The 21,711-nt window shown below is 35.9% G+C and overlaps 1 protein-coding gene across 1 annotated transcript in view; it reads right to left on the minus strand.

The window, feature by feature from the left end:
• LOC114880695 (Down syndrome cell adhesion molecule-like protein Dscam2) overlaps window positions 1-21,711 on the minus strand; it is a 197,031-nt gene that overhangs the window by 67,784 nt on the left and 107,536 nt on the right. Inside the window, exon 3 of the mRNA XM_046288128.1 lies at window positions 1,265-1,451. Coding sequence (XP_046144084.1) covers window positions 1,265-1,451 — 187 coding nt within the window. The remainder of the gene's footprint in view (window positions 1-1,264; window positions 1,452-21,711) is intronic.

The following is a 21,711-nucleotide window of genomic DNA, read 5'->3' on the forward strand; positions in this document are numbered from 1 at the left end:
TTTTGTTACTAGTCTATGCAATAAAAGATATTGCCTTGTTTAGTTAATTGTTCAATATGGGTATTCAATAAAACAGGAACAGAAAATTGCTTTAAATCCAATAGATGATGTAGTATGGGAAAGTGTGTGAACACGAGAAAGGGTTAGGGAAAATAATGGAGTCAATTAATTATGTAAGTAATTGTGTAATTGTAACAAAGGTATTTGAGGTTACTAAGAGAATAACAGAAGACATTCATTCAGTAATAACATTCCTAGGATTATAATAAGACTATTTTGTTTTCAGTAAATAACATAGTATAGGAACAAATATAATCAGACATACAGAACAGAAAATGAAAATTATTATAATTTTGCAACAAACAAAATTTTTAGGCAATTTAAGATTATTAGACACGATCTGTGGAGGAATGATGGCAATAGGTATGATTTATGTAGTTAGAATTCAGGTATTTTGTATTCAGCAAGTAGTATAGAAGTGAATATAGCCAGGCATAGAGAGACCAAAATAGAAATCAATATAATTTTATAAAAAAGAAAATTTTTTTAAGCAATTTAAAAATTATCAAGAGAATGATAGAGATCATTTATACATATAATAAGAATTTATGTTGTATCCAGCAAGTAGTATAAGGACGAATATAGTCAGACGTAGAGGAAGGAAAATAAAAATCAATGTAACTTTTACAAAAAAAGACATTTGTAGCAATGAAAGAGGAATTATGAAGAGGAAAATAGAGATGATTTATATAATAAACTTATTTTGTACTAAGTAAGCAGTATAGCAACGAATATAGTCTGACATACAGATTGAAAAAGAAATCCTTCTTAGTAAAATCAAATTCTTCGTTCATAGATTAAAATATCTTTCAAATTACACTACGAAAAAGTGATGTTCAACTTAAAACGATCAATAATTATTTTCAACTAGGATCTGGTAGTTCCATTACTTCACAAAACAACGGGTTAGAAACTCTGCAATTTACAGCGGCTCGAAAGTTTCAAATCCGGACACGTTAATCCGCTTTACTCGTTTCTATCGTGCGGAGCACTCTTACGAATCGAGTCGCGTATTTCCAGCCGAAAAAGCGGATCTTACGAGCGGTGCACGATAACTGAAATGGAATTATGAGAAGCTTTATCGTGTCAAGGAAACCCAATAGTGTATTGAATTTGTTCCGTGTATCTATATACATCTTTTTAATGTGACATAATTGATAATATTCAAGGTTTTTTATTTATTGTTACTTCGATTGTGTCTTACCTAAGTCCAGGAACAGCGGTGACCGATCTCTGATCTGGACTGGTTATCCAGGTGACGTGTGGCGTTGGACTCCCATGAGCTGAGCAGCTTAACTGTGAGCCTGTGGTATTGGAAAAGATCAGGGTACTTGGTGGCTCTAAAACAAACACAGGACCTTGCTGACCCACCGCCAGTTCCAGAATGCACGCTGCAAAACAAAACAATAAATAGGAAGGTTAATGAGATTTGTACTCCAACAAAACTCAATTTTTATTGAAAAAGATAGTATTTTGTAAGTGTTTAAAACTTGTGGAGAACATTGCATTTAATATCCTACATAATGAAGGGATGATACTTCAATCATATGAAGGATAAAGGAAAAAATGAGGAATATCAATTTTTTTTAATTTTTCAGTTTATAATAAATTTTGTTTGTGACAAATGAGATTACAGAATTGTGAAATTACAAATTATAAAATTTAAACTGTCTCCATTAAATAGGGTTAAAGATTTGATGTACTAGTTGACTGTGTGTTAGAACAAATCAAGGAATATTCCCAAACTTAATCTAACGTAATGCTAGCAATATTTTGTTCGTGATATTTTAAACAAAATATGAACACATCATGGTCCAACAAAATATTGCAATTCTAAAGTTCGCCAATTTGATGAAACATTGCCTCATATGTAACAAGTAAGTAAGAAACAAAGTATCCGACTATTATTAAAATACATGACTTTCCCTCGTTTTAATAACAATACGAAAATAAAGTAAAAATGTCTCATCTCGTTTCTGTATTATACCGTGTTCAGATTTGAAACGGAAATGAAATTATTATAAAACAATTATTATTTTATTAATCATACATATATGTATATTGTGATGCCTAATGGTACAGTTAAATAAACCCTCGGACGGAGGACAATGGAGAGAGCCCTAATTGAGTATCTTTGTATACTTTTTGTAAGTTAGAGTCACGATTGTTAAGCATTGTTTTATTTTTTGAACAAAACATTAAAACTTCATTTTCTTTTTTGTGATATTCCTGGTTTCCCCCTTATCCTACATAGATACATGAAATTAATTTGGATAAGAACAAAAAGTGGATATATTACTTAGTTTCCCTGCATTTTTTATTAATAGCAATCAATTAACGGGAGAATGAATTTAAATTCAGAAAAAGAGAAACAGAGAAGGAGGACGGCTGAGTGCAGGCGCACTAGCAACAATAATTCAGAAACCGGAGAAATCAATTCGGGTAAGCCGAATTCGACCTACATTCCACATCGATTTGACACTACGGTCAGCCCGAGATTAAACGGCCTGGGAAACGAGCGACCGCGTCACTGTTCCGCTGAAATATTTAATTCGAAATCCGAGGATTAAAAAGAGTCCTGACGGAAGTGGCCAGCGATTTAGACGGAAATCATTTCCATCAGTCGATCCTCGTAAACCGGCAGAAGCAGCATTTTTATTTCCAAATGGAAGAATCCTGCTTTGGATGAACCTTATAAAAGTCTATATTACATCTATGATGGACAGAAATTATAGATAAAGGTTCGTCTAGCTTTCAGGTTGCGGTAAGTCGCGACTGGTGTTACACACTTCACAGAAATCCAAGCGAGGAATCCAGCGAGCGTGTTTCGCGGGGAGAAAGAGGGAAAATGCAAAGAGCAGCATTTTTCGCCGACAGGCAGACAACCGTGAAAACGTTTCTCCCTACGGCGTTACGTTGTCGTTGAGGTAATGGACGAAGATAAGGATGAGGGGTCGCGTGCGTGAACGTAACATTCGGAAGAGACCTCATCCTTTATGAAAGCTCGCAATCCAACGAATGGGTATCGTGCTTGTCGTCGAATATCAAGGAGAACCTTAGGACGATTCAAGGCTTTTTACTTCTTATACGACCATTACATACTAACTGGATATTAAAACAACATAATTAATTTGTTTTTTTATTTTTTAATCCCTTACTTATAAATGAAAGAGAAATAGGATATCTCGATTGAGAAAGGAATCAACAAATTATTTTCTAATTTTACTTAGTTTTCGTTTTTGGAAAACTTATGTAGTGTTTCACTTTTGGGAGATATTTCATTTAAGGTGATTATTGATGCTCTAATCAAAAATCTTGGTTTTGGAAAATTTTAGTATTGTTTCACTTTTTGAAAATATTCCATTTAACTCTTTCACGCACAAATTTTTCTGTATAAACAATTTTTCTAATTATACTTGTATAAGGGGTTTTTGGGATCGCTAATTACGAATCTGAAATCAGATTATCAAATTTCAAGATGGCGGATTAAGGATAGAAAATATCGCTAATTCTGTGAAATTTTGAATATAAATGTTTATGGGGTCGCTGATTACGAATTTGGAATCAGATTCAAAATTCAATTTAGATTTTGAAGTCGTGATCAGCAAACCGAGAAACCTGCACATACAGAATTTCACAGCGATAGCAATATTTCCAATTCCTGGTCAGCCATATTGGACCTGCCATATTGAATTTCGGAAATCTAATTCCAGATTTGTAATCAGCGATCCCAAAAATCCTTATATTAAAAATTTCACGGCATTTTATATTTTTCAATCCGCCATTTTGAATTTTGAAAATCTGATTTCAGTTCCGTAATTAGTGACCCCAAAAACATGAATCAGCGTCAAAATATCGGTATGTTCCCATTCGAATTTTATCAGAATTGATTTTTTTCTGAAAAAAACCATACATTAACAAAATTTAATGAACAAAAGGAAGTTTCCGGGATCAATAGATTGTTAGATTCACATCTCGGTATCACATAAGAAAAGTTTCCGTACAAAAATAACCAGCGAGTGAAATAGAGCTAAAAAACGGTAGAGCAAAAGGTGACCCTCGGCCGGCGGACCATGGAGAGAAACCCTATTTTAGTTTAATATCTTATATTTCATATTATTTTCATTTTTAAAATTTTACACGTTTCTTTTAATTTATATTTTGGTTAATATTGTTGATACGTTGTATAAGTTTGGGTCATAATCAATTTGCTATTCAAGGGTGTTAGGTGAGTGTTGCGAACGAGGCCTAAGGGAGCGAAAAAGCGCGAGTGCCGCGCGCATGTATATGAGTGGGGAGAGAATTACGAAGATCGTCGAGAAGGTATAGTCCTTACGTATAGATATAGACCTGGTGTACTAATAAAGATATTGAAAAACGGAAAGATTCGTGGTATCCCACAAAAATCTAACAAAGGGTTAAAACAAAATTTGGATTTTGGAAAATTTGAACAGTATTTCATGTTTAGGAGATATTACATTTAGATTGATTATTCTTAGCCTAATAAAAAAATTTTGCTTATTTTCATTTATTGTTTGATTGTTGGTTTCTTATAGCTCTCGAATGAAATTAAGGGTGGTAAATGTGGAAGACGATCGATCAGATCGATGCTCGTTAGGGGGCGTCGCACGAGCGGAAATAATTCATCCAGATGAATTATTTAGCTTCGCCCGGTCCGCTTGATGCGGCTTAAAATACGCTTTCCCGTGAAATGCGGGAAGGGGGACAAGTCTACGTTTCAGGTCGCGATGCTGGATGAAATTTGCATCTCTCGTTAGACGGTGCAAACCTGCGACACATTCGTCGGCCAGGAAATTGAAATTCCATTTCCAGTACCAACCTCGAGTTATGTGCTGAACAGGACAGCTTCTTGAAAGAGTTACGATCGACTAGCTGATCCATCGTTCAAATACGAACTTTAACAATTATAAAAATAAATTCATAAAAAAATGTCTATTAGTTGAATACTAATAGTAATTCATTTGAACCGTAGATTACGATGATGACCAAAATGGAAATTGAAGAATTCATATTCTAAACACTAATAGACTTAATATTTATTAATAGGATTAATTTCCATTATGTTACATGTGTTCGCTTTTTTCTATAAAAAATTTATCAATTTACCAAAACAATATACTACCAATACAAAAAGAAAAATCCATAACTATAGTATCGCCACCTAATCAGACTATATAATATTTAAAATCAGGTGCCTATAAGAAGTTTCCAATAAATTTTAATAACACTTATTATATTATATACATATCTATAAGTGGGAATCAATACCCGATCAATGTACTACCGGTACAAAAAAGCCCTCAGTTTAGTGTCGCTATGTAATTAATCTCTGTTCCAATTAAAAACAATTTCATATTAATTATGTCACCCTGTATGTAACATCGTGTGGCCATGAGAAATTTTTAATAAATTTCAAGATTCTGTAGGGACAGAGTTCTTTGAGGAATCTTAGAAATGAACTCAAAGACTGTTTCGAGAATGACGTGTGCTTTCTCTTCAGAGTGCAGAATCGAACGGAACTTGCAAAGTCAGCGATCGCCTTGCACCCCCAAAAGTGGGTTTTTCCATGGACCTGTCTTTGGAAAATATACAAGCGGTATCGGTCCTTAACTTGGCCTACGTGACACCACTCTACGACACTAACCAGATGGCAACGACTGCACGCTTACAATTCCGTATCGAAATCCTTGTTCCTCCTTTTAAATATTATATTTCCACGCGTAAGAAAGAATGGTTTCTTACGTTTTCAATAGCAATTGATTTGTTCGGTAATAATCAGAGCGTATAGAAGAAAGGTAAGATAACTTTTCAAGGGAAGGGTGGAGAGGTTCTTCAGTTTTCATCAGAAATTTAATGAAAGCACGGAACGCTTTTTATTTACTCGAATACCTCTATTCTCCAAAAGGAAGCACAGTTCGATGAATATCGACGAAGATTCAATCGAATTAATAAAATGGATATAGAGATATATCTGTCCTTTGGATCCCAATCAAAGTCGAACCAATACCGCTTCGTGTTATTAATTATATTATTAATTATTAATTGGCCTATGATCCAATTTAATGAACTTACAATCTTTCATTAGGAGATCTTTTCTGTTGCTATAGGGAGAAGACCTTGCAGCTTTGTATGATTTATGCTAATATAATTGGTCTTGATAATAATTTCAAATCCTCGTGGTAATCAAAGGCTTAATAATTCAATTAGTTCTGATCGCTATCGATTTAATACTAATTAGAATTTAATACTGGTTTCGATTCCTAGAGTTCTAATACTACCATCCAAAGATTCAATATTTTAATTTAATTTCTAATTACCATTAATCTGATACTAATTTAAATTCTTAGCGTCTGAACACTACTATTCAAAGATTCAATAATTCAATTTAGTTTCTAATTGCCATTAATGTAATATTAATTAAAATTTAATACTAATTTCAATTCCTATAGTTCTAATACTACCATTCCACGATTCAATAATGTAATTTACTTTCTAATCGCAATTAATATACTATTAATTAGAATTTGCTTCTAATTTCAATGCGAGTATATCCACACGACGCGACGCAACGGGTCGTGACGATTCGACAGTCTATTCTAAACTCCATAACAGTATTCGTGAGTTGGAAATGCGAAGGTGTAAACAGTGACAATGTAACGGGGGAGATTGAACCTGTATACATGCGATCTCCGGTTAAATAAGATCAGAAATGGATCTTCCCTGTCGGACAACAGCACGAGATTATGCACGTGCGAAACTGCGGCTGCGTGATGGAGATAGATGAGAGGAGTTCCCAGTAGCAGATGTTTCGCACGCCGGCTCCCAACCAAATTATAATAATGATCAATCTTCGTGTTTGCGTAACCGCACGTATTTCCACGGCACGCAATAAATCACACACGCGGATTAGCCCGTGGTAAAAGCAAACACCCGGAAATTGTTTCGTCAACTTCCGTTTAAATCATCGACTTTGAGATACATCTTTGAGATTCATTATGCCATCGGTTTGATGTTAAAATTATTGCAATGGAAATTGAAATTCATTGATTCATAATCAAATTCGTATTTATTGGCATTCTTAATATTAATTTTATTGTATTTTAATAGCTGGAGATAATTTATTTTGAAGATTTATTAATTTTAAGTGTATGTCTGAGAATGTATTGACTCGTACTACTTAAAAAGTAATCCAGGGAACAAACTCTAAAATTTATTTAACACAATAAACCAAGAAAATTTGCACAATATTATTTACAACTACAATAAATTCATCAGGATTATAAAATAAAAGGAAAATTGCTATGGTTGCTTTACGTTGAAATTATTGCAACAACTATCAAAATTGATTGGTTTATAATTGAGTAACAATTTTATTGTATTTTAACAGCTGAAGATACTCTGATTTGAAAATTTTTTGATTCTAACTGCAGGCTTGGCATTCTATTGACTCGTACTACTTGAAAAGTGATATTTGCAATACAAAGCGAACAAACTGAACAATTTCTCAGACAAAATTAAGAAAAGCAACAAGATTTACGCAATATTATCTTCTAAGTATTTTTAACTACAATCCATTCATCAGAATGACGAAATAGAAGCAAAATATCTTCGACAATTCTTTGTCCGACTACATCAATGCATGGAAATATGCAAATATTCCCATTGTCTCTCGCAGACAGCGCCAAAAATAAAAAAAAGTGTATCGTCTACCATGGGGAGGGAGGTAGGTTGATTTGTTCCCGTCGTTTTTATGCATCCTCGTAGAACTTGTCGCGTCAAAGACGAGCATACACGGTTGTGCTGGTCGTACGGTTGTGCTGGTCTCGTTGTATGGATTTCCTGCTTCAAATTCTGTGTGGTCGAACAAAGCCAGACACAACGATGTTCGCGTTAATTTATATCCTCTCTACACAATAACACGATCAATTTATTCGTTACAACGAATGCGTATTATCGCTGATTTATTGGTGCGGCATTATTTCAAATTGGAGATCGTCTAAAAGGCAGCAAGGGATTTCACTTCCGGCGAAAATTAAAAATGCGAATTCCTAGTGGTATTGATAGCCTATCAACTGAACATTATTTGGTAAAATATAGGCACACAAAATAAATTAGAGAAATTATATTTGGAGAATTTAAAAAAATTATTTTAAAATTGAAAAAAAAAGGAAATGGAAATACGTATTATTATTTTTATAGAATATTAATACGGTGCAATACTTAATTAAACATCGCATGGAGCCGAAATAATTAACGAAAGTCAATTAGAGAACAAGCGTCAAATCAAGAAATAAATAAAAAAATATATGATCGTAATTTTACTGGCTGTTTGGAAGTTTGAACAGCTTTGAAACTGGTGGAAATAAGCTGAAAGTTGAGCGTTGGGCGTCGAAAATTTTGCAAATTCGTTATCGAAGCGACGCGACGGATCGGTTCGTCGATGCAGTACGTGAATAATTTGTGTATCCGATTCGGTCTGTGAATCGAACAGCTGGCTACGTCTTCCAAATAATCTGATCAATAATCTGCTCCCCTACCCACTGAATCAACGCTGGCCATCGCGCAGACCAATTTCAAAAGTTTCCCTGTCCGAATTTTGTTGGATTACCTCGTGGATTTATACGTTCTCGTTTTACGCGCGGCATTAATTATTCGCCAGTTGATTGACGCCTATCACCGTGAATCATTAATAAGCGGCGTAAATCTTTTCGCGAAATTTTCACATAATTTATAAATGTGCGTGTTCATAGCTACATAATTGAGTGAATTCCTTGTAAAATTTATGAACTTTGCCATTTAAGAATTTATTGTTTTCCTGTAGGATGTTATAAACACCGATGGTACGTTGGCAATTAAATCAGATTTCTCTAGGGAAAATGGCGATATAGGAGAGCAATAATTCTCAAAATGTTAATTTTGACGATATTATAAAATTTAGTATATAACTAAGATATACAAATAAAAATTAAATATCATTCTCACATACATCGTTATTCTCCTCGGAAACGCTTGTGGGGAAGGGACATCGCCATTTTTTCTGGAGAAGTTTGATTTGATCGCGAGTGTATACGTATACTTAGTTTAGTATTTTGCGACAAAGATGAGTAAAATTATAAGGACTTAAATGAGATATGAATTTTATTGGCCGTCTGACGGCGGACCATAAAGAGAGCCTCCAGTTTAATTTAATTTTGTATTTCACGTCTACGAATAATACTCTTTGCAAAAATCGATGGATATATAGCAGTGAAAGACTAGTTTCTATATTCCCCGTTAAACACAAAAGGAAATCCGATGAAAGGTATGATGTTCCCTTCCATATTTCCACGAAGAAAGCATTTACTCCCTGAAACCATTTTACGAGACAGGCGTCGTCACACTTTCTTTCACTTTCGTGCATCAACTTTGGAGGGTGCGTTTGTTTCTCTCGTGGCGCAGCCTGGGAAACCAATAAAGCTCGAATAAAACGACATTACATTAAACGCCATCATCCATCAATCCTCGAGGTTGCGCATCAAAGTACAAGCAGGAGGTACCGCAGTCGCAGAGTCCAGCGATCGATGGATATACGTGGTGCGCTCATTCGCAAGCTCGCAAAATCTGACGAAATACCTTGTGTGCCTGTACGTGGCACGTGAGCCCGTGGAACGTGAGATCCGACAGTTGCAATTTTACCACATCTTGTCACCATCCAATCTACAGTGCCTCCCTTTTTTCAACCCTTCATCCCATTTCCATTCGCTTTTTCCATCCCGTTGTTCCACCAATTTTTCACGCCCTTCTGTATTCTCCCTTTTCATTTCTGTTTCTGTAATTTATCGAAGCATTTGTTCGCACGATTTTTAAATAATTTTTAAACAATTTCTTGTTCGAAGAATAATACTCGAAAGCGAAGAGTGCAATAAGTATACGATGTATGCGATAACTCGTAATAGGGGCTGTTATGCAGCCATTAAAACTACAATGCACACCAACGGCGGTGCACTTCAAGAACATTTGTTATTGGAACCTGCAATTACCAGGCGAGCAATAATCGTTCGCACCGCAACCGATCGAAAACACCGAGGGTAATTGGTCGACACGTGTGGAAAATGACCGCGTCAAGGGTGCCGGTTCAATTTTCTCTTTTTTAGTAGCCAATTCGAAACGATTACGCGGCGAATTTGAATGGCAAAAGAAAAATATCACACGGGCTCGTTCGTTTCAATTAGCGATTCGTTACGCGCCCCACCATCTCCATCTTTTGTTTGCAGCAAATTTTTCGTGCCTCCCTTAATTGCCTGCGGTTAATTGTTAATTGTTAACAAAATATCAACCCTTTTATGTATTGGCTTCTGAAAATATTTGTTTCAATTTTATTTTTGATTTCCATTGTGTTATATACATTTTCATATATTTTAGAACGCTGAAGATAATAGAAAATAGCCTACCATCAAATAAATCAACTTCTACATCGAAGACAAGTAGTACAAGCGCACATGTTATCAGGAACGTGATCAGACACGTCATATCCCGTCACAAATAAAAATTCTCATCGAAATATCGATGGAAAAAGAACGTAAAAAAAAACAGGGGAGCCAATGCATAAGAAAAAGTGAATGAGAATGTGTGCAGACACGTCCGTGAGAAAGGAAATCACAGAAAAATGCATCGAAGAGATGAATGTAAAATTTGCAGAAATATCTCTTCATAAAAGTCTTACTAATATAAATGCATAACTCAATTGTTCTAACTAACGCTCTGAAACATCCAAGAGAAAATAAAGTTTCATCATTTACTTTCTACGTTTGATATTTTTCTTTATTAAATTTCAAAAACATGTGTATTGGAAGCAAATGTATTATTAATGTAGTAATTAATTTGATGCTTCGGGTAGAATATGTTAACTAAGGAGAGTTCATTTAGTTTAAAAGTTTTACATTAAACGATCTGTTGCAGTGTACGTTGTTATAGCGTGTGTATTTTGTGCCTGATTGTGGTTAAACAAGTAGTACAAGTCTATATATTGTCAGGCAGCTTGAGCATACAATAGATTATACCAGGATGTTGTTCAAACAAATATTATGTACTACTTGTACCATCTAATAGGCTGTCTATACTAATTTATTGATTAACGTGAAAGATAATAGGAGGGAAAAAATAGTATAAATACGTGTATGCTCAGACATGAAATAATTACTTGTAACATCGTCTTTAATCTGTAATCAGAAGCTATGATTCTAATATGGCAAAACGATTTATAATACCCTACTTTTTATCTAAATATCAAACATCAATATTGAACCATAAGTGGTTTAGTCTTGGTCAATTGTGCCCCAAACTTACAAAACATATACAACAATATTACCCTAAAGTTAAATGTACAATTTTTAAACGAAAGGATTTCATTTATTGGAAGAATAATTTTAAAAGCAAATGAAATTTAGAAAATGAAAATAATGTGAAATTTAAAATTAAATAAAAATTTGATCCTCTCTCTTTATGATCCGCCGTCCGAGGGTTAAGTATATAAAATACCAAGTTTGACGAAAATTAATTAATAATGAAATTTCTAGCTTTACTTTTATGTCTTAAACACATTTATTATTTTTGCTACTCTCAGAAATATCACACCCTACATTTCTCATTTTTATCAACCAAAAAATTACCAAACTTCAAAAAGAAAAATTACCATCAATTCCAAACATAAAAAAATGCCCTCTAGCTTTATAAAAAATTATGGTTCTAATTTCTAATATATCACAAAATGAATCATACTTCTTTAATCATTTATTTTTTACCTGAATAACAATTATAAAAATTAAGTATATAAAATACTATATTCGTCAAAAATTAATTAATAATGAAATTTCTATTTCTACGTTTATCTGAATACTCAATTCAAGTCCTTCTTGAACATATTTATTTTTGTTAATTTAAAAAAAAGTCATCCTCTATTTTCCTCCTTTTTCAAACAAACGTTACCGTACTTAAAAAGAAAATTACCATCAATTCTAAATATGGAAAATAAAAATCCTTAAGTTTTTAATTCCTGCACCTAATATTTACGAACGCGTTTATTAATGAATCCACCGTGAAAATAAGCAAAACTTGCGGAGTAGATTCAAAAGGGAAGGATTGTCGCAGGACAGAGCCCTCGAAAACTTCGCAAATCGAAGGAGAACGGAAGCGGAAGATCGATATAAACGCTAGTGGTCGCGTCTCATGTATTTCGCGGTCGCATTATTGGACACGTAGGATCGCGCACGTGTACGTTTTCGCAACGTGACTGAAATATCAACGAAAGTACTAGAGGGGGTTAGGTTGAAAGGAGGCAACATTAATGCGAAATATTTTACTTTCTACTATCCCTCTTTGATGAGGAATGCATGCGCAATCGCGGCATTGCATTTTTTATGAATCACCAGAGAACAGGCCACGGAAAAATCGGCTAAAACGAAACGCGAACAGCCGTCTGTGTTCGTTATAGTGCTTGCACGATCGATTTATAGCTAATAATTCGTTGGATGCACTGTTCGAACGTCGTTCGTCGGTTAGATAAATAATTTAATTCACACGTGTGACAGTTATTTCTGTGCTTTCAATGGGTATGATGAACTGATTTATTCTGAAAACTTTCAAAAGCTTTAATTCAGTCGAAAATAATATTCATTATTAAATTTAGAAATTAGAACAATGAATAAATAAAGGCTGTAAAGAAAATTGGCATACATTTGGCAATTTTTCAATGTAAAAATCCAACATGTAAAATTCTATAAACAAAAATAACTATTAATAATTTAATACTTATTTATAATTATCAACAGCTTTAATTTTGTTGAAAATAATATTCACTAATTAATATGAAAATAATGAACTAGACGCATAAGTTTTTTTAACTTGGCACAATAAATAAATAAATAAATAAATAAAGGCTGTAAAGAAATTCAGTATACATTTTGCAATTAAAAATTTTAAAATATAAAAATCCAGTACATATAAGATTTTGAAAACTAAAATAACTATTAGTTTTTACAGATGGACTAATCCAAACGAAACCTGTTGCATCTTGTAGAGTATGTCTCCCGATTGGCCCTGTGAAAAAGCATTTTGCATTTTTTCATTGCTCACGATTTTTTTGTAAAAAACGTAATGTTCCATTTATACTTCTCACCGATTACTCCGAGACGGATGGACTAATCGGAACGAAGCCTTTTGCATCTTGTAGAGTATGTCTCCCAATTGGTCCCGTAAAAAATATATTTTGCATTTTTGCATTCCTAACAACGTTTATCACAAAAAACATAATGCTTCATTTATATTTTTCGGCAAGGAATCTACCGATCGCGATGAAACCTAACACATCTAACAGGGGATATTTCTGCGATGATCCTAGTTGCAAAAATGTATAAAACTTGTTAACGTTAATAACTATCGTTATTGCAATTAACCAATAAGAACGGTAAACCACCTTATGGCATCCTACAAATACTGCTCGTTCCACTAAAAAGTCTGAAATAAAATAATTTTTAACAAAAAATACAACCGGCTTCAAAATGCGCTAAAAAGTGTAAAATAATTTATATTTCGTTTATACAACTGCGTAACAATTATTAATGAAACCTCTTGCTGCATTAAGAAAATGTGCTAAAAGGTATAAAACGATTTCTATCTCATTTATATCAATACTCCACAGTTATTAATAGAACCTATTTAATCGTTAAATAGTATACTAAATACATTTCAGCCTTTTTGGATGTGGCATAAAATTAAAAATACCCGAATAAACGAGCTGCCAATGACGCATTTGATTGCGGTATGGCGAACTTGGTAATTAATAAGTCGACAGAAAAAATACGGAATATTATAGATACGGCTGAAAACATTTGTAATTGTAACGATTGTATCAGAAGTAGGCAACACTTCTGATATACATGTAGTTAATCCACAATGGGTATGTTGATTCACGTTGAATATTGATTACTTGAAATTATCAAATGGGTCATTTGTCATAGGTTGTCGACGCCTGAACTAGGATCTTCCTAGTAGAAGAAAAGTTTTTTATTTTGCACCACCTCCGAAAAGGTTGAAATGTATTTAGTATACTATTTAACGATTAAATAGGTTTTATTAATAGCTGTGGAGTATTGGTATAAATGAGACAGAAATTGTTTTATACCTTTTAGCGCATTTTGTTAATGCAGCAAGAGGTTTCATTAATAAAAATTGTTACGCAATTATATAAATGAAATATAAATTATTTTACACTTTTTAGCGCATTTTGAAGCCGGTTGTATTTTTTGTTGAAAATTATTTTATTTAATTGTTAGCAATGAGTAGAAAAATGGTTGATTAATGTCGTCCCACCGTCTCAATCCATTCCTCAGCTGTCGTTCCTGAGAGCGATGGCTCTCTCACCGACAGAACACATAGAACATGTGATGTTACCGACATAAAGTGATTTTACAGCATGTTGGTGTGTGCGAAAAAATTTTCAAAAAAACCGCTAACCTAAAACTGAACAGTACATGATTAGGTAAACAAAAATAAAGGTGAGTTTAAGAATACTTATTACAGGAAGACGCATCGACGAGTGCACCAAGTACTGCCGAGCTGCACACATGATATAATAGCCAAGCGCAAGTATCAGTATGATGTTTTAAACGAATCTAAAACAGTCATGGATGTTAATCACCCAAGCTACAACATCCTCATCATTGGGAACGGAACCTTAACTTTTCAGGGTATGGCATCCCTATGGAAGGATAGCGAGGATCTAACCAAGGGGTTTGTATGATCATTAACATTATAATTGGTGATCATTTTAGAAATGTATTCACCAAGTGTTGGCATAGATGACATTTCGTGCAGGGCTGCGGTGGGGAAGTGCAGTGGTTTATTTAAAATCATCTTTAAGATTTTGTTTTGAACGGTCTGATATTTTCTCTGAGTTTTCATAGAAATGAGGTTCCACCAGATGTGTGCCCCATATGTTAAAACCGGCCTAATGCATATTTTGAAAATACTTAATCTGATTGACACTTGGAGGGGAGATTTGTGACAAATGTGAGGGATTAAGAAGGCAGCCACCCTGATCTTTGGTCCAAGTCAACCTCTAAGTAGCAGACTTCCGATGACCATGGTATGATATGGTTTTCAATGGTAGGCGCAGTTTTTCGTTTGCCGGAGCTTAGCTTGGAACACCGGGTGATCAGAATGGCCTCCGTTTTATCAGGAGTTATGACCAACTTCCAAGCCTTAAAGAAGTCCAGAATGGAATTTAGATAATTTAGATATTTGTGAGGAAGAGGAAAGAATTGCAGTGTCATCTGCGAACAAAGCGGGAAGACAGTTAACCCTTCGCATGCTATGCCAGAGTCACTGATAACTTGTCGGTTGAGAGCGATCACGCACACAATAACGGAACTATTGGCGTGCGTAGCCAAGTGACGATCGGCGACGAATATCCCACCACAAAACTAAAACATACAATGCGGAAGCAAACGACACAAACTTCTCAGTTCCATAACCAGATAGAATCACCATCATTTTTCTCACAATTCAGAAGATTTTCATTTTTCCGTGATCCACAACGAAAATCCTAACGTAATATAAAATTAATCATTTTGTAATATTATATTGATGAAATTCTCGATCTCGGGCGATCGTTTGGTTGGTATAGGTCGGTGAGGTTCTCGAGCATTCTCGAGCGACCACTAACATGTACTAGTGAAATATCGGTGTGAGTCAAAAGTGACTCCGGCACAGGCCTAGAAATCGCAGTAGTCGGAGGATTAAAGGCGGACGGTATGTCATTGATGTCAGGATCAAGCTCTGGGAGACCCCAGCGGGCATATGGTACGAGCGTAAGCTTGAACCACGGTAGCAGGCCGACATCAGTCCGTGACTCAGGTACGCCTGTATAAGTCGTATAGTGCCATGATCAAGGCCCATCCGATCCCACTTGTAAAGCAGTGCATCGTGCCAAACCGTATCAAACGCCTTGGCCAAATCCAATAAGATCATTCCGCTGCAACACCGAAGATTGAACGTGCAAGTAATAGATTGTGCTATTCAAATGACCTGTTGGATTGTGGAGTGATTTCTCCTAAAGCCAAACTGCTGATCAATGATCGTGCCCTTGTCGTTCAGCCGTTTTAAAAGTATGTCAAAGATATACCTCTCAAAGACTTTACTCAGAAGGGAGAGAAGACTGATTGGTCTAAAACAAGAAACTAAATTTTGAGGCTTGCCCAGTTTGTAAATTGCGACAACCTTGACCACTTTACACACCGAGGGAATTGGCCGTACTGCCGGCACGAGCGACCGGATACGCATTGTTTATAATGTTGGGCTCTGTATGTTGGAATGCGCCTAGTAATGAAAAATGATTAGCAATGGGAATGGTGGGGACCACTTCTGTTTCCATGTTGTTATATTGGTGGTTCAAGGAATCCGACGTATTAACCACAAGAGCGTTAGAGCCAGCAGGAAGAGTTGGTGAGCAGGTTTTCGCAATGACTAAATGGAAGACACTTACGCGTGGGTTTAGACCCTTTGGCCCCACTCGTGGCAATATGGAAGGTTGAGTTGATGAAGAAGTACTGTCAATTAGTTTGTTACTTACCTTTATAAGCTTGCGTATTACATTTAAATGGAAATCCGAATTTACCGAAGGATCGAGATTATCCACGATTTCAACCTGGTCTTGAATATCGTTCGCCTTATCGAAGAATATTATCAGCAGTCAATTTATATCCGAATCGGGAAGAAACAAACCTCCGAGGATATATAATAGATCAACACTTTCCGAGTTGCACTTGAAGCGCCTTGACGGCGGCGACAGACTGTAGTTAAACAGTCAATATAACTTATAATAAATAATAACTGATAACTAATAACTAAATGAAACCGAACAGAACTGAATATAACTGAATAATATAAAGAAACGAGACAAGAAAGTAAGCATTAGGTACTCAAGAGCACGCAGCGCAAAAAACAGCCAAGCAAAAACTAAAATAACTATTAGTCATTCTCATGATACTTTAAGTCACGGACGGTGGACCATGGAGAAAGTCCCAATTTTAATCACATGTTTTGCAAGTTTGAATCCCAATTGACCCCGTTCAAGAGTTAAGATTTAAATTGGTATGCAATAAGTGTTATTTAGCGATATTTTTATGTTATCAAATTGCGACAGAGTTTTGAAAATTTATTGCCTAAACCTGGTGCGAAGTAGCATATGGTCATGCAAGTAGTACGGCACGGTATGGGCTCAGACTAGTAATATGCGATCGTATATGACCAACCGAGTAATACGTGATCGTATGCTGTTAGACAAGTAGTACGTGACCGTATGTAATCAGGCAAGTAATATTAGATCGTATGTAATCCGACGGGTAGTCGACCCCAGCATTATACAAGTAGTACGAGCAAATGTGCGGTCATACAAGCGTCGCGATACTGTTCTGTGGTTGAATAAATTAACATTTCTCGACAAACTGATTATTCGGAAAATTCAAGGTTCAATTAAGGAGCCTTATTTTTAACCTGCAGTAGTATTAATAGGGTTTGGGAGAACGATAATCAAATCAAGCAAGATTGAACTATAAATCAATGATCTTGTTTGTGGTTTGGTGGCGATTGTCTAAATATTTCATACTCAATCTGGTGTGTTTAGCGGGCGCCGTATGAGCACGGTGGATAATTCAAAAGCAATTAAACAGGCTGTACTGTCAATTATAATGATGGATGAATGTTACAGAGACTTTGAAAGTTTTGAAACTTTAAATCCTTCAACTTTCAAACTTTAAACTCTTCAATTTTTGAATACCTAAGTATTTAGATTTCCCACGTCCAATTTAAAAAACTATAGAAAATATACGTGTTATACAATTGGCAATTTATCAATCGCGTCTGATATTTGGAAGAAGTTCTTTTAGAGCCTCAGAGGAAGGTCTTGGTGGCAGCGACCGCGTCAAGTGCCGCGAGTGAGCCTAAGGCGATTATGGCACTGCCACTGGATCTCGAAAATCTCATTACTGTCTCGACGACACTGTTCGCGTAGAAGAGCTGGTGAGGTCGTCTCCGGGCCGAGAACCCAGCGAAACAAAGAGGAACGTCGTGAGAGATGAAAGAAGTTCGAGGAACGACTGAAGGAAATGTCAGAGTCGTAGAAGCGGTGGATGAACGTCGGAGAAACGTTGGTGTCTTATAAAAATTGAAAGAAAATTCTAAGTAGCATTTATTTCCTAAGCTACCAAGTGGAAAGTTTAATGCGTTCGCTGCTAAATGGGTAAATAGAATTAAATTTCCGAACGAACTAGAAAATAGATAAAATATCGATCGGGAACCGGGAAAATTCGATGAAGAAAAGCGACTGAGGAGCCGGGCATTGCGAATGCGGGATGGAGAAGAAGCGAGGAAGAAATCTTTCAGGAAAAGTCAACAACCGAAGTGAAAGCGGGAGAAGGTAAAGAGAAGAAGAGCGACGGAGGCGAACGCGAGAAAATCGAGGAAAAAAGGGAGGCGATAGGAGAGAAAAGAAAGAGAAGAGATGGGGACGGACAGAAAGAAGAAGGAATATCGTCCGGGATTCCAAAGTCGACGAGAGAGTAGGTAGTCACGTCGATGTGAAAGATCGTAATTGCGAATTCGTTGACCCGCGGGTCGAGTGAGCTTTTCCACCAAGTCGCAATAGAGGGACGTTCGTTGAAAAAGGAGGATGGGAGGGAGGAAGGGGCAGAGGGTTGGAAGGTAACCAACGACGGGGTGGAGAGAGGGTAGGACACTAGAGGACGACGGGTGAAGGTGGAAAAATAAAAAGAGGAAGGCAGTTACAGAGAGAAAAAGCAACGGGAAGAGATGCCGCGTTGGGTGGCGGGATGAAGCGTGGTCCGGGAGGGAGAGGCGCGAGCAAACAGACTTTGCAATCGTTTATTTTTCTGGCAATTATATTCTTCAGTGAAAAGAACCCAAGCCCTTTTCACTTCGTATTTATTTCTGTCGTGAATGCGTCGTGAAACGTCCGACCTTCAGTGGTTCTCAAGACGAAGAGACTCAAACATTTTCAGTAAATGAGCTTCGTTAATGAAAAATTTCGTCAACTTGTATAAATTAACTCTTTCGCTAATGACCACAATGTTCATAACTGTTTTATATAATACCTAATTGTAAGTATACCAATATTTAAAATTGTAGACATTTGGTAATTGTTTACTATTTGTTCACTATCTACGATTTTTTAAATTTGTATATATGTAAAAAAAATATATTTAAAAAGGTAGGATATCATGGAAAAAAAGATACGTTTTAATTGTATATTGAAGTTAAATTTAAACCTAACCTAAAATTTAAATTTAATTTCATTATTTTTTGTAGAAATTCGTTTAGTATGAAAACAAGTGCCAGTACCAATATTTTTAAGAAATAAAATATCATTAAAAAAGTATTGCAAACAATTGTAAGTATTTTTTATTTTATATTAAAACTAAATTTTAAACCTAACCTAAAACTAACTAATTGAATGTTACATCCCAGCTAGGGATGTGCGGGTACCCGATATTACGGGCTCGGGCGGGCTCGGCCGGGCTCGGGCGGTCGTCCGATACATGCGTGCAGTCGGGTAGCCTGACTATTTCGGGTTCAGTCGGGTACAGTCAGGCTGATTCGGACGACCTCCCGCGGGCCGCGGCCTGCGATCCAACTCTCATGTACTTGTTAATGTTTGCAATAAGCATGTTCAAAATCTATTTTGTATAAAATGAACATACAGGTGGCATGGAATGAATACATTTCAAATAAATTCGTTACAAGTATTATTTTTTCACATAAAACAGATTTTGCACATGCTTATTGCAAGTATTAACAAGTACATAAGAATTAGGCCACGGCCCACGGGAGGTCGTCCGAATCAGCCCGACTGTACCCAACTGAACCCGAAATAGTCAGGCTACCCGACTGCACGCATGTATCGGACGCCCGCTCGTGCCCGCCCGATGTTTTCCAAACCGACCCGATTAGTTGGGAACCTGGCACATTAGTCGAGCCGCACATCCCTAGTCTCAGCGTATATTTTAAAATGTATTCATTCTTCATAATATTTCACCGACCTTGTGTTCCTCATCAGTGTTTTGCACTCGGAGCTCGTTCCCATGTGAGGGGCACAGGGAGGGTTTTGCGTTGTAAATTTTACAATAGTTAACAGAATTTCGGTATTTATCCGATTATTTTAAACAGCATTTATATCGTTCCTTGAAATCATCGTCGCTCTCAACCGAACTGCGCAGTACATAGGCGACAGAAAAACTCTGTTCAGCTAGAGGAAAGGTGCCATAAACACCGTCAAAGCGTGGTTAGTCAGTGTTTCACACTCGGGACTTGTTTTTCATACTAACCACGCAGAAGACAAAATAATCATGGTTTTACATGTTTATACCTGGATACCATCATTTTCTGGTATTTTATGCGCCAGTCGGACATGATCGCGATACGTATTATTTTTATTGGCCGAAGCCCTCACATCCACAAATCTATCGTGTGACGAACGTCGCTAAGGACAAATATTGAAACAGAATGGTATGAAGCGATAGCGAGCGACGATTCGGACACATTGACATAGACGTGGATTCGGGGTTTACATTAATAAGAAAACAGACTTTACACTTTCCATAAATTTTGCATAATAACAACTGTTGTTAAGAACAAGTATTATAAAAAATCCATTAATGCCCAGAAAAAATCAAATGTTTATGTAGTTAAATGTACCCCTTGCGAATATGGAAATTTTACGCCTATGTAATGTGACTGCTGACTTCTCAAGTTGAGGGTTTCTAGAGAGGATTAGGTGGAGCCAACGGTACAGTCGCCTTGCCTCTCTGTCGTTCAGTTCGTCGGTGCTCGGCAACCTATGATCTCTGCACAGTACTTGTTCGTTGCTGGTAAGTTGCCGAGCACCGACAAACTGATCCGACAGAGGGGCAAAGGGACTGACGTGTGTGAAGATAGCCCCGCACTTTTCGAATTTTGTATTTTTTGAAATTGTGCTGCATTGTGCTACGTTTGTGCCGTATTGTGCCGTAAACCGCAACCCTGTAAGTCAAAGCATATTCAAGAAAATTAAAAAAAATAAAATTTTTTATAGCCCCGCACTTTTTGAATTTTGAGTTTTTCTTTTTTGTTCCGTATTGTGCTATGATTGTCCTGAATTGTGCCGCAAACGAGAGATCGACAACATCAATAACAATTAAGAAAAAAAATAAAAACAAAATTATACTAGCTCCGCACTTTTCCCGAAACAAACTTTTTTTTAAAAATAATTTATGATAACTTGTGCTACGTTGTGCCGTCGATAGAAACTCGATATCTCTATCCATTTTGAAGATAAAAAATGTTGAATTTTTAGAAATACATAATTTAATATTCGTATAACTTATGAACGGCGACAGATAATAGAATTCTGTAAGTTGTGCTGAATTGTTCCACTTACAATCTGCGAGATACATGCGTTAAAAGTTGATATTAGCTTAAGTATCAATAAAAATTAACAAAAAAGGGTGGGGTTGATTCAAAAATTTGATATTTTCGAATTTTCTTTGATTGTGCCAGATTGTGCTAGACTAGCACAACTACTTCTCCTAATCACAAAATTCC

Source organism: Osmia bicornis, chromosome 12 (genome assembly GCF_907164935.1).
Source record: "Osmia bicornis bicornis chromosome 12, iOsmBic2.1, whole genome shotgun sequence".
Taxonomy (NCBI): Eukaryota; Metazoa; Arthropoda; class Insecta; order Hymenoptera; family Megachilidae; genus Osmia; species Osmia bicornis.